General features: G+C 39.6%; 1 protein-coding gene across 1 annotated transcript in view; it reads right to left on the bottom strand.

Annotated features, from left to right (window-relative positions):
* Positions 1-17225, bottom strand: part of raver2 (ribonucleoprotein, PTB-binding 2) — a 162381-nt gene that overhangs the window by 90707 nt on the left and 54449 nt on the right. Inside the window, exons 5-7 of the mRNA XM_069942360.1 lie at positions 15475-15601; positions 3032-3117; positions 1986-2051 (exon numbers count right to left, since the gene is read on the bottom strand). Coding sequence (XP_069798461.1) covers positions 1986-2051; positions 3032-3117; positions 15475-15601 — 279 coding nt within the window. The remainder of the gene's footprint in view (positions 1-1985; positions 2052-3031; positions 3118-15474; positions 15602-17225) is intronic.

Below are 17225 nucleotides of genomic sequence, written 5' to 3'. Positions count from 1 at the left end.
AACATCAAATTCATGATGCATTACTTCAAAAGGAAATTATGGATATTTAACCCACCTACAGGATCATTAATCCTTTAACACCTCCAGGTCAATTTCAGAAAGAGATATTTATGCAAGACACAGATGAAAACAAGAGCAGTTTATTGCAGATTTATTTTGGAAAAGATCGGTTAAAGAATATCTTACATTATTACAAGACAGACAAAAATGGTTCAAAGCTAAATGCAATTTTGTATGCGGAGATATTGTAATTATCATGGGCGACGCTGCACCAAGAAATTGTTGGTTGCTGGGGAAAATTATGGATACAGTTCTGTACAAAAAAGGTTTCATTCAGCAAGTGTGGATTAAAACCAAGACTGGTTATTTAAATTGACCTATTACTAAAATCTGTCTTTTACAAGAAGCAGAAAATTTTGATTTCTAATCTTATATTTACCATATTTACTTTTGTACCTGTAATAGTAATTATTATATATTAGTCATTAATGTCCATTAAAATAACTAGGGGCCGAAATGTAAAGCTTAAAACCTTGTGTTTTTGCTTTTTGTTAATTTTGTGCACTATCCCTTTAATAAAAATTGTTGTTTGTAGTGTAATCATAGTTATTATGACATCATATATAATATCCAAGCAGACCGAGAGTCTGTATGTCATTCTTCGAAGAATCATTACAGAGATGTAAGCCTTAGATACTTCTGTTTTAATTCATCTTATCTAATCTTAATTCATCTTATTTTATTTCTTTTATATCTGTTTAAAGTTGAATATCGTTATCATTATACAGTATGTATGAAAATCTTAATGCAAGGATATGCAAAATGTTTATTCATTTTATCAATGAATTAAAGCAACTTACAGCTGCAACTACGAAGTTTGATTTATTGAATTAATAAGATAGTAATTCGGAACATCGTCACTTACGTTTCTTTGAAGATGACACGTTTTGAAATTGGGAAATACTAGAACTTGGAAAATGTTTTCTATACAGATTCTGTCTACTCCAGAGGCTTTGTTACTCAATGTTATTTTTAGTTTTTGACTGAGTTGGATTTTTCCAGAGTTTTCCTTTTGTTTCAGATCTAACAGCTTTATATTCCATTTGTGTTCACTTTAATTGCAGAGGTCGACAGCATCGAGTCCACGCTGCTGAAGATCCAGCTGCGCTGGATGGGTCACGTCTCCAGAATGGAGGACCATCGCCTTCCCAAGATCGTGTTATATGGCGAGCTCTCCACTGGTCACCGTGACAGAGGTGCACCAAAGAAAAGGTACAAGGACTGCCTAAAGAAATCTCTTGGTGCCTGCCACATTGACCACTGCCAGTGGGCTGATATCGCCTCAAACCGTGCATCTTGGCGCCTCACAGTTTGGCGGGCAGCAACCTCCTTTGAAGAAGACCGCAGAGCCTACCTCACTGACAAAAGGCAAAGGAGGAAAAACCCAACACCCAACCCCAACCCACCAATTTTCCCCTGCAACCGCTGCAATCGTGTCTGCCTGTCCCGCATCGGACTTGTCAGCCACAAACGAGCCTGCAGCTGACGTGGACTTTTTACCCCCTCCATAAATCTTCGTCCGCGAAGCCAAGCCAAAGAAGAATTGCCCTAATTCACTTATTAATGAAAGTAATTCTGGCCTTACACCTCCCACTATTCATTCATTCCCCCAACTTTGCTGCAACTTAACATTTGTTTTTTCATTTTCCCAGTTTTCCATAGAACACTACAGCATAGTACAGGCCCTTCAGCCCTTGATGTTGTGCCGATCTATACATTTCTACCAAAAAAACCTTTCTACCTCATAACCCTCCAACCTGATACATAAATTGCTCTTTCCACCAATGCTACCTGCTGAGCATTTCCAACATCTACTATTTTCATTTTAGATTTTCAGCACCTGGAGCTTTTTTTATTTTCACATAACAAATACAAATCTAGTTAAGAAGTTGAGGCGGTATTAATACATCTCAATTATCACTCACCTTGTTGACTGCTGGATTCTCTTTGTTCGAAAGCAGTTGTTGTCCCACCTGCATTCGCAGAAGATTCTGAAACAAAACATTCCCCAACACAGCATTGTAATGTAGTAAATTCATTTGTTAAAATGCAAGTTGTGCTATTATGTCAATCAATCATCCACACAAAAAGGTTACTTGAGCAAAAAGCATTCACAGAATATTTTACTCTTTATCAGACAGCAAGATAAATGAATACAATTGTTTCTACAGATGACCAAATGCACATTTATAGGTTTCAGCAGTTCTTTGTACAAGACAAGAGCTACAAACATTTCAGTAAACAGAGCTTCTGTTGAAACAACTTAGCTTTTTTCCATCAGTGAGGCCAATAGAACAATCTAAAAGGAGAGCTAATAATTTTGAAAAATGAACATCAAGTAATCAAATTTTTGGAGAGCTCAATTAGAAAGTGTATAAGGAAAGAAAAACTTAAAATTTAAATATACCACACGGTAACAGGCCCTTCTGGAATTTTCTTTTGACTTTCACGACCATTCAATAGAAAAAAAACAATTTTGACATTTATGTCAAATGATGAAGACTTTAAAATTGCTTCAACATTTGCAATACTGAGAAGATTATTGACAAAAATCTTTCCAAGTCACAATGTTCCAGCTCATTTTGCATATTTGTGATTTAGAATAGAAATAAATAATTAAGTTTACTCTGGACAACATTAGATTTGTTCATGTATAATTTTCAGTATCACTACACAAGTTCTTCCAGATGAAGAGCTTGGAAGGGACTCAAACTCTACAGGTTTTTTCAAAAAATAAAGACCCATACAAATACAAATTGTTCTTTGGAGGTTTGATAATCTGGCTATTAATTATCAATTCAGGACATACTGAACAACCAAAGTTGGTTGATGTGGAGAGGGCAAGAGAAAAAAAGACCTTAACTGCAGTTGGTAAATGATGATTTGGTCAAACTGGAGCTTATAATGGCTCTCTGGTGTATGATTTATCCAAATGAATGTACTTCAGAAAGAATGATTTCAAATCAGCTACCTGTTGGGCTTGATTTATTTGAAGCAGTGCTGCAGTCAATACAGGATTTGGCAAAACTGACAGGCCACAAGTATTTCCCAGCATACCTTAAAGGAACAAACCAGATTTGAAAACAATCTGAAGAAACAATTTGCATATGCAATATTTATTTCAATATTTTAATTAGATTGTTCTATTCATTAGCATTATCCATAAATCAGAAGGCTGATTCACCATATCATACAGTCTAACTCACTATTTAAATGCTGAATCTTGATGTTTGAACATTATCTTCCTTGAGTGTATGCAAAACACCATAGCAATAAGCTAGAGCAAAAATCAAGAGCAATTTTGAAGCCAAAGACAACATACCCCTACATCAAGACTCCAAGAGTAAGCTTAATTTTTGAATCTCAACCAAAATGTTCACTGACTGATCCACCGATGCCCTTCAGCCTCTGTCCAATCAAAATTCCAACATCTGTTCCCCTTGATCCAAGCTTCTAGCTTGAAAATTCTTGCATCAAAAAAAAAACTCTACAAAAATTACAGTTATTGTGGTATCTGCCTGCTTTTTGATGAACGGCTCAGGCCAAAATGTTGGTTACCCTTTACTTCCTACAGATGCTGTGTGACCTTCTGTATTCTGCAGAAAGTACCAAGGCCATCAATGGAACCAACCTCCCAGCCAATGAAGACATTTATTTAAGGATCTGTCTTAAGAAGTTATGAAACACCATAAAGGATCCCTATCAGCCAAGCCACAAACTCTTCTCACTGCTACCCTCAGGCAGAAGGTACAGAAGTCTGCAGTCCAATGCCACAAGGTTCAAAAAGTGTTCCTCCTTGTCCTCCCCCCCCCCCCCCCCCACAAAAGAGCTATCAAACATTTGCACCTCCTTGAACTCTTTCAACCATAAATTACTCTGGGACCACCAAAAAACTAACTGAAACATATTTTTTGGCATTAACTGTTATTGTGAATATTTATTTATCCTTTTATACTTGTTTCTTTTTCTGAATCATTATGATTATTCATTTCATACTAATTCTGTTGGTGTATTTTGCACAGCTGTGTGGCTGTACCATGAATGAATTTTGGTGCATCTGTACATTGCATGACAATATATGACAATAAGCTCTCCTATCATGTATCAGAACAAGCACCAAGTGCATCCAAGAGGAACCCACACATATTATGATGGAGATGGTAGAGGAACAAAAAAATGAGTATTTCACATCTTCACTGTGGAAGATCCTAGCAGTGTGTCAGATGTCAAAAGGTATCATGGAAGGGAAGTGAGTGCAGTTATTTCCTACATTTCAAGGAGGAAGGTGCTCAGAAAGCTGAATGGTCTAAAGCACACATGTCAAACTCAGGCCCGCGGGCCAAATTTGGCCCGTGATATAATTATATTTGGCCCGCAAGATCATATCAAATATGTATTAGAGCTGGCCCGCTGGCCGCCGCGCCAGTATAGCGCATGCACAGCTAATACTACAAATCCCAGAATGCTTTGCAAATGCATTGGCACTGGCCCGTCAGCCCGCTAATCGCCCCCACCTCCTCTCTTTACTTTCATTAGCATCTGCGACCTGTCGCCCAACTCACATGTAATAAACCCCTTACGGAAAATGGCCAAACGAAAGACAGAAAACAGGACCTTTCAAGACAGGTGAGAGGGAGACTATATGTTCATCATTTTAAAAGACAAATCTATTTGTCATTGAAGAAAGTTGTTATTTTTTTGACTTGTTGGCTTGTGAAAAAAAATACATTTAAAAGGAGCTTAAAGGCTATAGAGAAATATTATTTATTGAATATTTTATTTCTCATTTGTTAATGCTTCTTCTGGAAAGAGTTTAACCAAAACTATTATTAAACATTTATTTTAATAAGAAAAAGTTTAACATTACATATGTTGAAACAAAAGAAAACATGCAGATGTTGTTGAAAATTTTCAATAAATATTTAGTTTGGCCCACGACTTAGTCCAAGTTTTTAATTTTGACCCTCTGTGAATTTGAGTTTGACACCCCTGGTCTAAAGGGTGAATAAGCCTCCTGGACCAGATGAATTGCACCCTTGGGTCCTGAAAGAGATAGAGATCAAGATTTTGGAAGCATTGGTAATAATCTTTCAGGAATTAACGGATTCTGGCATGGTCCCAGAGGACAGAAAAATCGTTAATGTCACCACTCTAATTGGGGGTAGGGGATGGTGGGGAGGAGGAAAAGGCAAAAGAAAGTAAATTATTGACTGGTTAGCCTGACATCAGTGGTTGGGAAAATGTTGGAGTTGATTGTAAAGGATGAGGTTACTGAGTACTTGGAAACGTGACAAAAAGGATAGGCCAACCCCAATGTGGTTTCCTGACAAACCTATTGGAATTCTTTGAGGAGGTGGCAAGCAGGTTGAATAACAGAGATGCAGTGGATACTATGTATTTGGATCTTCAGAAGGCATTTGACAAGGTACTGCACGTGAGGCTACTTAACAAGATAAGAGCCTATGGTATAACAGGAAATGTTATAGAGCATTGACTGATTGGCAAGAAGCAGAGTTGGAATACATGGATCATATTCTGACTGGCTGATAGTTGCGTTCCACAGGGATTAGTGTGGGGGTCGCTCCTTTTTTGTTGTATATTATTTGGATAATGGATTGAATGGCTTTGTGCCCAGGTTTGTGAATAATACAAACGTAGGTGGAGGAGCAGATAGTGTAGAGGGAACATAGAGGCTCGATAAGGACTTAGACAGGTTAGAAGAAGGGGCAGAGAAGTAGCAAATGAAATATAATGCTGGAAAGTGTTCTGACATGCACTTAGGGAGAAAAAATAAACAGGCAGACTTTTTTTAAATGGGGAGAAAATTGAAAATACCCAGATGCAAAGGTATCTGGAAGTTCTCATACTAGATAGCCTGAAGGTATGTTGATATAATGGTGAAGAAGGCAAATGCAATGCTGGCATCCATTCTGTGAGAAATAAAATACAAGAGCTGGAATGTGATGATGAGACTTTATAAGGCACTGGTGAGATATGACTTGAAGTATTATCAGCAGTTTTGGGCTCCTCGTTTAAAAGATGTGCTGTAGTTGGAAAGGGTTCAAAGACAATTCAAGAATTTAAAGGGTTATATGAGGAGCGTTTGACAGCTCTTGACTTGCATTTGTTAAAATTTAGAATGGGGGGGAATCTCATTGAAACATTTTGAATGTTGAAAGGCTTGGACAGAGTAGTGTAATTGGTAGTATACAAGACCCCCCATTTTTCCCTTAAAAAAAAACCACAAACCCCCCCCCCCCGGTCTAATATGTGAAGGTGGCATTTTGGAGAAACATGGTTATGCCACTTGGGCCTGGTATCAGGGAGGAAGAGATTCTCCCACTGTCTGCCCAGTATTGCCGCCTGGCCCCAGTATCAGGGAGGGAAGGATCTCCTGCTGTTTGCCCGGAATTGCCGCCAGGGTCCAGTATCTGGGAGGTAGTGGTCCCTCCAAAGCCACCACTTGAAGGCCACCTCCGAGTGCCACCCCGTCCAAACACTAACTCCCCTGAGCTCCACTGCCCCTACCCCCTCCAAGCAAGCACTATCACTGCAGCTGCCGCTATTTTAGACATAGAAGGAACACATACCTGTTTATTCTAATGTTCGCTCTCAATGAAACAATGCCAAACACAACATGCTCGCCCGTAAATACACTAAAACATGGACCTGCTTACCTGTAAATACATAAAATTTACACCAAAAAAATTTAAATTCTTAATATTAATATTCCCTGCTGAAATGGGAGGGAACAGCTTCAGGATTGAAAAGCATCTGCTTAGAACAGAAAAGCATAAAGCCAGGGGGTGATAAGTTTGTGGAATTTGTTGCCACAAGCAGTTACGAAGGTCAGGTCACTGGGTGTATTTAAGACAAAAGATTGAAAGGTTTTTTTTGATTAGCTAAGGCATCAAAGGTCATGGGGAGAACACCGGGCAGTGGAGCTAAGTGGGAATATGGATCACTCATGATTAAATCGTGGGGAAGACTCAAAGGGCTGAATAGTCTATTTCTGCTCCTATGATTTGTGGTCTTATTATTAAAATAGTGACGGAACATACGGTTTCATCTAGCATTTCACAATTCTACTTCAGCTATTTGAACTGAATCCTATTTTTGTTTTACAGTTGCAGTTTTCCACATGTTCCAATTTCATCTTTTTCCTCATTTCTGCACTTGACCAAACCTGTTAGATTATATTTCCTATTTATAATGACGCTGGCTAATATGCTAAGCATTTTTAACATCTATTTTTATACCAAAGAAATTACATGTTTTTGCACGCATTATAAGTACTTCAGGACCAGTAATTTTGGCACTGCTAAGTCAGTTAGTTGGACTTCTATCCATCACCTTCTATCCCTAGAACTATGCTATTCATCCAGTCTTGCATCCCAGCCCTTCAAGCCTACACCACCATTCAATCTAATCATGGTCGGTTGTATGATGTCAGTACCCTCTTCCTGCTTTTTCTCCAGCGTCCCTCAATTCCTTTAGCCACAAGGACCACATGCAACTTCCTTTTAAATTTATCTAACAAACTGGCTTAAACTTTCTGTAGTAGGAAGGTCACATCTCTCTGAAGAGAAGTTTCTCATCTCAGTCCCAAATTACGTACTCCTTACCCTAAAGAATTTGACCCGTTGATCTGAACCCCCAACATCAAGATCATTCTTCCTGCATCTGCCCTAATTTTGTCAGAATTTTTCATGTTTCAATGAGATTCCTTAGTTTATTCAGTCTTTCTTCATGCCTCCGTCCTGACTTCCTAGAAATCAGTCCGGTAAACCTTCGATACACTCCCTCGAATGAATCCAAATAACCTCCTCCTATATCTCTCTGATCCACACAATTTAACACTCCAACCTGATGCATGTTTTCAGTCAGTAAGATTTATATTCTAAGATCCCACACTGGAGGATTATGGCATGATATCAGGCTACAAAGTCAATATAGAAAAAAAATCATAACACTGAATACACTTGACTATAAAGGATATCAAAGAAATAGTAAATTCAGATGACAGACAAGGTGTTAAATATCTAGAAATCAAGATTGACAGTAACCTGAAAAACTTAAACAAACTTATCTACCTCCCTATGATGGAAAAGATTGAAGGTGACTTAAGATGGAGGTACGTTCCCATCACTTTAATGGGGAGAGTTAGTTGTGTAAAAATGAAGGTGATGCCAAGACTCCAATACCACTTCCAATCTCTACCCATTCTTTAAAATGCTAAATGGTAATATAAGGACACTTACTTGGAATGCGAAAGTACCCAGAATATCTTTAGAAAAATTGACATGGGACTACAGCTGGGGGGGGGGTTTAAATGTTACCTGATTTTTAAAAAATATTATCTAGCAGCTCATTTGAGGTTCTTCTCATCCTTCTTTGAAGAGGGGGAACCATCCCCCTCTTCAAATGGGTGCAAATGGGATTGCATGCAATTGGGGAGAAGACAGCAAAGGATTTTATATATAAATGGGATACCAAGTTAATAGCAAAAAAAAACCAGAGAACCCCATATTAAGGCATATGATTACTATTTGGCACGAGATCAATGAGTGTGTTGGAGAGAGAGTAGGTATATTGCCAAAGGTGCCACTGACCCAGAATGAAATGATGCCCATGAATTTGGGCAATAAAATCTTGGAAATCTGGCATCAGCAGGGAATCCAATACATTGAAGACTGCTATGAAAGGAGACAGCTTATGTCCTTCAGGCAGCTAAAAGGTAAATACGATTTTGTGGTAAATGGAATCACAGTGGGCACGACAAAATAACCACACAAACGCATTTACTCTTCATCACCCACGCAACCTTTTAAAATCCAGAATCACGCACTCGTCACATGGCTGGTTTGATGCCTCCTGAGAGCTGAAGTCCCGCCATAGAGTCGCTATATGGCCCCCCAGAACCGGCAGAAAGGTTTGTCTGTATTTTAGGTTGTCAACCTCTGCAACGGACTGTTGGCTGCTGCAGGGGGAAGACTTGTCCACATGAGCTGGTTTAGCCTGTCAATAGTGAAAGACTGTGGCTTCCCACCAATGTCCAAAATACAGATCCACCTAGTTGTCTGAGTATCCTATAGGGTCCTTCGTAGGGCATTTGTAAAGGTTGAGCAAGTGTTTCCCCTTTGGACGAAGACATATACACAGTTTTTGAGATCTTTAGGCACAAAGGAAAAGTGTTCTCCATGTGACAAAGTGGTATAGGGGTCATTTTCCTACAGTCTCCTTTAGCCTGCTCAACAGTTCCTTAGGATCATCGTTGGAGTTGGAATGGTAGGGGACGAACTCCCCTGGAATCAAAAACAGTGCGCTGTATATGAGTTTCACACATGAAGGTTAGAGGTCCTCCTTTGGAGTTGTTCTAATGCCCAGGGCAGCTCATCAGCATAGTTTGGACCCTCTAACTGAGCCATCAAGGCTGACTTAAGATGAAATCTTTCCATCATTCCATTGGGCTGGGGATGATAGGCAAGCAAGCAAGCGAGACAAGGCCGTCCACAGCGAGGAAGTAAACTGTGGTTCTCTATTTGAAGTAACGTGCGCCAGTAAACCAAAACGAGACACCCAGGAACTGAGGAACGCCCGGGCACAAGTGTCTACAGTAGCATCCATCATAGGCACAGCCTCGGGTCACTGTGTAAACCTATTACTGTAAAAAGATAACAGTATCCTCTTGAAACAGGAAGCGGACCAACGATGTCCACAAGGACATAAGCAAAATGCTGAGTAACTGCTGGGAAGGACTGCAGAAGTGCCTTAGTATGCCGCAGAACTTTTGCTAGGCAAAGCAGGACCCCGCCATTTGTATAACCTTTTTTTTTTAAGACCATGCCACATGAACCTGTCCGAAACCATATGAACGGTCGATTTAATCAATGGATATGAGAGACCATACACAGAGTCGAATACTCGACATTTCCTTGATGCTAGTACTACTGGGTGTGGGGGTCCCATTGATGTATCACAGAGGAGTAATATGCCATTATCTCCAAACGGGACATCTTTCAATTGCAGGTTCAAGATTTCAGCCTGATAAGCATTCGTCTCATGGCCATGTTCTTGGACCACGGCCAAAGCTGTGTAGCTAATACCTTGATCTACTGACAAATCCTTGAGTGAAGCAGAGTAGGAAAGTGCATCAGCTACTTTTCCAGAAATATGCAGTATTTCTGTGGAGAATTCTGAAATTTATGATAATTGCCTTTGTTGTTGCACTGATCAGGGCTATGCGACTTTGGAAAATTCAAATCTTAAGTGCTTGTGGTCAATGTACATAGTAAAATTTCTGCCCTTCAAAAAAAATAATGGAAATGTCAAATGGACAAGTAAATGGACAAAAGCTCTTTATCAACAGCATTGTATTCCTTTCCTGCTTCACGAAGATAGCAGTTGAAAAATGCTAACAGTTTCCCTTGCCCTTTGACATACTGATGAAGTGCACTTCCTGTGGCCATACTGGAAGTGTTTGTAGAAAGGGCATAGTGGCATAGTGTTACGAGCCCAAAGGACCCCAAGACCCAGCAGCAATAGGCGTTCACCAAGATGTAGTTTTTAAACAACTTTAAACATGAAAATTGAATCAAACTTTAACTTATCTCTATACTTAACTAACCCAAATTAACCCCCTTCTAATTCAAAGCGCACGTGTATGTAATGTGTGTGTAAATTTTAAAAAAATTATTTGGTTCACAGTTCAATCTCACTTCTCCTTCTTCCAAGTTCTCTGGATGCAGGCAATTCTTATACTGTGCACAGAATTTAACATGTATAAAGTTCACCAAGCTTTGGTGCTCAAAAGGTAAATGTTTACCGCTCAGGAAGGTTCTTGTTGGGTTTGCAGAGAGAGAGCTTTGTTGTTCCAGGATTTCCACAACTGAGGTACCACCATTAGTCACCTCAATGTCTCACTGATGAAACTTGCCCCATCAGGGTTTTCCAGATGATAACCTCTTCAGGCTACCACAGAGTTCCTTTCTGTTGCTCTTATTCCAAGAGAAACTTCAGACAAATAGCACTTCCAGCCATCCATTGTTCTGGAACTTTCTGTTTCCAACCAGCTCTTCCTGGCTTGCACTGTTCAGCTCCTTTCAGTGTCAGACACACAAGCTGAGAGAGCTTATTGAGATTGGTCTCACCTCTCTCTCTCCAACTTAAGACTGCCAGGAAGCCCATGTGACTCTCTCACTTGCAAAACCCCCCACCTTCTTCAGCAAACCACAGGAGTTCTCCTCTTTTGGTAAAGCTGTTGCCTTAGTTAAACAAAACCCAGGAATTACCTTTCTGTGACCACACTGAAGGTACTTGCAGCCAGTTTGTCTCCTCCAAAACAATGGCTATTCATTTCATGACATCATTTCAATTAGCACCTACTTGTGAAATGTGCATTAATGTCTCCAAAGATCCTGCAATTTTACTGAATATGAATTCTTCAGTATTTCAAATAAGATCGGTTTTAAAATGTGTGTATGTAACCTATTATCTTACCAAATTCTCCCAATATTCATCCATTACACATAGTCAGCAAATGTTTTGTTTTCATGGAGGCATTCTTTCCCACTTCAGTCCAATGGATGGTTCTGGCATTTCTGGACAGTAAATCGAAAAGAGGCTTCATGATATGAGCTGCTCCTGGAAGAAAGCGATGGTAAAAATGTACCATTCCCTAGAATTTCTGTAGGCTTTTAACCGTAGCAGGTCTTGAATATTTGGTAATGGCCTCAACTTTGGATGGCAGCAGTCATGCCGTCCTGAGTAATCCTATGCCCCAAGAAATTAATAATTTCTTGTCCAAAGATGCATTTATCTGGATTGATGGTCAGTCCAAACTTTTGAAGACAAATAAAAAGTGTATAAAGATGTTCTAAATGTTCTTCCTTTGTCCCACTGGCCACTAAAATGTCATCAAGGTAAATGAAGAAATTGGTCATACCACGTCCTAAAGCAACCATCACCTATTGAAATGATTGAGCTGCATTCTTTAATCCCAATGGCATTCGTAAAAATTCAAACAACCCCAAATGGGGTAATTATGCTGTTTTTGGAACATCATCTGGCTCTACTGGTTCTTGGTGACATGTAAATTAGCCGAGAAATCCTGAATATGAGGTATCGGATAAAAATATAGAATGGTGGCGTAGTTAAGCCGTCTGTAATCTCCACAAGGTCGCCAACTTGCATTGTGTTTTTGGACCATATGTTATGGAGATGCCCAGGAACTGTCAGACCTATGAATTATGCCTAGTTCCATCTTGGAAAACTCTTCCTTAGGTAAGTCCATCTTCTCTGGAGGAAAGCTGTGCACTTTAGCATGGATAGGAGGCCCTTAGTACAAATGCGATGAGTAACACCATGCTTTGCAGTGGAAGCAGAAAATTCTAGAGTTGTAATCACAGGGAAATCTTCCAATGGCTTGGAGAATTCATCTACTGGTTTACTTAATGTTTGAAGGTGTAGAGCAGGAGTATATGCATCTGCCAGAGGGATAGTCTGAAAAGTAGTTCCATCTATTAGCCGACACCCTTTTAAGTCGATGAGGAATTAATGAGCCCAAAGAAAATCTGCACCAATCAAAGGGATACTGCTGCTATAATAAATGGCCTGGTGTAAAGATGATTTTCAAACTTGACATTCATCTTCCTGGTGCCAAAGGTCAGAATGTTGGAACTGTTAACTGCTCATAGTTGCAGGTCTGGGGTACGATGGTGTGAGTCAAAACTGGTGGGTGGAAATACAGTAACTTCTGATCCAGTGTCCACCAGGAATTTTCGCTGGGACAACTGGTCCCATACATACAGTAAACTTGCAGGTTTCTTGCCAACCGCCACAGCCCTCCCTGGCAGTTGGCCTGGGTGTTTCCCATAGACAAGCAAGGTGGAAAGCACTTGCGGGCATTTACCCCAACGCCTGTAGTAATAACATCAAAACAAGGTGTCTACAGGCTGCTTGCTTTTCTTCGGGCTTTGCCTGCTTGTAGAGTGTGACACGGGGTCAATATCAGAGGGATTAGTTGTGCAGACTTGTCTTTCCTTGCTGTACTTATTAGCTATCCATAGAATGTCTGCCTCTGCTGCTACAGCCCTTGGGTCTTCAAATGAACACTTGGAATAACAAGAGCCTAATATTATCTGGAATTCACTCTAAAAAGAGCTGCTCAAATAAAATATTGGGCCTTTCGCCAGCTGCATTTCATCCATTAGATCTGAAGGGATGCAGTCTCCCAACCAATTGAAATGTATTAGTTTGGCTGCCCTTTCCCTTAGAGACATACCATATACATGTAATAAAAGTGCTTTTAAAGTATCATACTTGCTGGTATGTGGTGGATCCCATAGGAAATCGCTGTTCCTCTTAGTGACAGCCTGGTCCAGGGCACTGACAAGATGGTAATAACGAGTGGTGTCCAATTCACTTTGCGAAGTTGAAACTGTGCTTCAGCCTGTTGGAACCACAGTTCAGGCTCAGCTGTCCAGAAAGGTGGTGGCTTCACAGCAACGGCTGCAGAGTCCATGTTTGTCCAAAATTATGTTTTTGGACTCATCAGGGTCACCAATTATGGCCACTGGAATCACAGTGGACATGATGAAAAAACAACACAAGACATTTTTAGAGTGAATCAAATAGATTTACTCTTCATCACTCACACAACCTTTTAAAAGCCAGAATCACGCGCTCAACACACACTGATATCATCACACACAGACATCACATGGTCACTTCGATGCCTCCCGTGAGTTGCAGTGCCACCATAGCGCCGTTACAATTTGCCTTATGGGACCTTTCACTGTTTTCTCCAGTTAAGATTGTTCCTAACTGAGAGCCCCAAGCAGGGGCTACACAGATCAAGGGAGAGATGGGAGTCGGACTTGGGCATCACAATTAGTGAGAAATTCTGGTCGGACTGGTGTAGAAACATTGTGACAGCAGTGATTGATTCTAGATACAGATTGGTTCAATACCTCACACCACAAAAGATCCATAAGGCAAAACCGGAGGTGTCAGAGATGTGCTTTAGGTGTTGGAGATGGAGGTGGGAACATTGTTCATGCAACTTGGTCCTGTGAAAAGGTTGGCCCATTTTGGCAGGATTTAGCTAATTAACCAAGTTAACAGGTGTAGGCTTTCTGCCGGACCTGATGTTATATCTTTTGGGGAACCTTATGGACATAAGCTATAAACTATCCAAATTCAATTTGTATTAGTTGCTTTGTCGGTAGCAAAAAAATGTATAGTAATGACTTGGAAGTCTGATTCCTCTCTCCTTATCAGTTGGTGGACTAGAGAAGCATAGCTGTATTCCCAAGAGAAAATAAAAACACACACATAATCTAAGAAACTGACAAGGCACCTTCGTTAGAATATGGTAACCATATTTGAAACACAAGGAAGTGCAACTGTAGCTGCACCCCAATGAAAATACCAATAGGTGGATTAATAAAGAAATGATATAAGGGAGTAGCTCCAATGTTTCTCCAGATCTGCAATGGAAGCACCAACGCTTCATCTAGTTTTTGTTTTGATGTTGTGGACGGTCTGATCATACAGGGTTGGTTTAAATTTTTCCTTTCAGGGTTTTTTAGGTGGGGGGTGGGAGAAGGAGAGGGAAACATCACATGTCTGTAATTAGTTGGTGGCTATTTGTATAGATATTGACAAAATGTATGATGTTTTCTTTTTTATTGATTGAAAAATGAAAAAATATTCAAAAAAAAATTATATTCCAAGATCATGCATTTTTATTTGATGCCTTGTAATCTCTCATCAGTACCTCATACTTGTGTTTATCCATAGATTATAACTACAAATGCAATCTCTTCAGCAGTCTTGAGGAAAACACATAACCTCAACCAATGCATCAGGAATGCAGCATTCAGGATTCATTTAGGGCTGAAGAGATTTACATATATCAGTTGATCATGCTTTCTCTTGACATTAATGTGCCTTCCCATACTCTCCATACCAGGGTTGCCAGATTTGGCACCAAATTTTTTTTTTTAAGTAGTAAAAAGCACCAACAGAACCAAAAAGAATCCTAAAAATCTTCCAAAACCCCGCCAAATGGCACTTTCTGCCACCAGCCAATTCAAGAAAATGTCTAATTTCTGCCATTTGCCACCAAAGGAGCCAAATCTGGGAATCCTCCTCCACACTTCAATGGCCTCTTATACCACATTGCCATAGTCAGATTGCTCATTCACTCAACAAGCTTTGTTTCCATCTTTCAAGCCAGAAATCCCCCTGTAAATAAATGATAAGAAAACTGCTGGAGGCCCTGAACCATTACCTCCTGGATCCTCATATATGCTTGTTTCAATCACATCTTAAATACTATTCACAGTTCAATTATTAAAATCTTAAATGAGACTCAAGGCTTCAAAATTACCTTGCAAAAAAAAAACTCACTTTTTTTGCCAGCATGCCCATTGAAGTATGGTCTCAGTAGCAACTGTAATACAGCAGGATTACTCAGGGGGTTCACGTACTGCAAAGGGTTGGGTTCAGGAAGTTGGTCCTTTCTGCTGTTTATCAACTTGAGAGAAGTTAATTCAGAGTTAGATTCCCAACTACTATAAAACTAAACATTTTGAAGTTTACATAGCAGTAAATTAGTTGCCACCATAGCACATTAATAAAATAGTTTACAGAACTTGCTGTAAGCAATGAATTTACAATTCATGAAAATATTAATGGAGAGTTAAATGAAGCATTAATCATTCCATTCAAAATAGCTCTTAGAATGCTACTAGTGGTTGGTAGTATCACACTTAATCCAGATTGCCACTTACATTATTCCCAAATCCACAAGCACATTGTTGCTCTATAAATTTAATTTCATAGGCCTCTCTGCTGAGGATGCCTATGAAGCAAGAGTGGCTCACGAGTAATGGTCTCAAGCATCAAATCTCAGGGCCTATCCTCAACTGGCCTGAACGTTTTTGATAGCTCATTCTTGTTTAAAGGACTTTGATCATAAACTAAGCATTTTTATTTCAAAATTAGCTATTTTAATGATGTAATTAAAAATAAATGTTTCTTAAACTTAACCTGATGGATTTTTTTTTAACTCTTGCACTTAAAGATCAAGTAAAATGTTAAAAATGTTGCCTGCACCTTGCTTTTCAAAGTCAGAGATCATTATGAAATGAACAATTATTCCATATGATTATTGTTTCTGCAATAAATCTGAGAGGTTCAATTCTAAATTATGCTGCCATCCAAACTCCAGGTTCTTGTTGACTAACTTGCATGCATGGAAGCTGTGAAAAATCTGATCCATGCACAGCAGCTCATCAGTGATATTCTATGGAATCAAATGATTAAAATATTAGTCTACTCCATTTGAGCAACAAATTGACATAAAACATTAACCTGTCAGTTAACCTTTGCTAAGTTGTCCAGCCAAAATAGAAATTTCAACTTTAGTTGGAACCAAAAATTATATGATGTTCCTCATATAGCAGGAGGTTTGAACTAGTGGAGTTCTTCTAATGAACTGGTGCGGACTTGAAAGGCTGACGTGGCCTGTTTCCGCTCTGTAAATGGTTATATGGTTAACTGCAAAATGCTAGATCCCAGCATTTCCATCTCTAATTATGGAAATGGTTAGTCACCATCAATCCACCTTTTCATTACTGCTAATTCCTACCATTTCCCAGAATGTTGATATCCTTAAGCCCAAAAGAATGAGCTTTAGAATGCAGCACTTTCCCACCATCTACTAAAGCACTGAGGTGAAACACATTCCCAATAAGGCTATCCTTCTATGACCATCAACTGAGTAAATCATGAAAGTCTGCAGATGCTGTGATTGTAGTAAAAACAACAAAATGCTGGAGGAACTCAGCTGGTCTTTGTAACTTCTATAGGAGATAGATGTGTTGCTGTCATTTCGGGCCTGAGTCCTTCAAGGAATAACCCAGTAGTAGGAAATCTCAGACAGTATTAGAATTCAGACAATGCTGGTTGGGGGAGGATCCAGACCAACAAGAGGTGTTAATTGGATATGATAAGGGATGAGGTCAGAATTCATCATGTTTGTGTGAAAGGAGACAGAATGGAGAGGCAGAGATGGAAAGGTGAAGGGGAAGGGGTAGTTTTAACAAAAGCCAGAGAAATCAATATTAATGCCATCTGGTTGGAGGGTGCGCAATCAG

Source organism: Narcine bancroftii, chromosome 5, assembly GCF_036971445.1.
Source record: "Narcine bancroftii isolate sNarBan1 chromosome 5, sNarBan1.hap1, whole genome shotgun sequence".
In the NCBI taxonomy this organism is placed as follows: domain Eukaryota; kingdom Metazoa; phylum Chordata; class Chondrichthyes; order Torpediniformes; family Narcinidae; genus Narcine; species Narcine bancroftii.
This window is presented reverse-complemented; position numbering and strand designations above follow the sequence as displayed.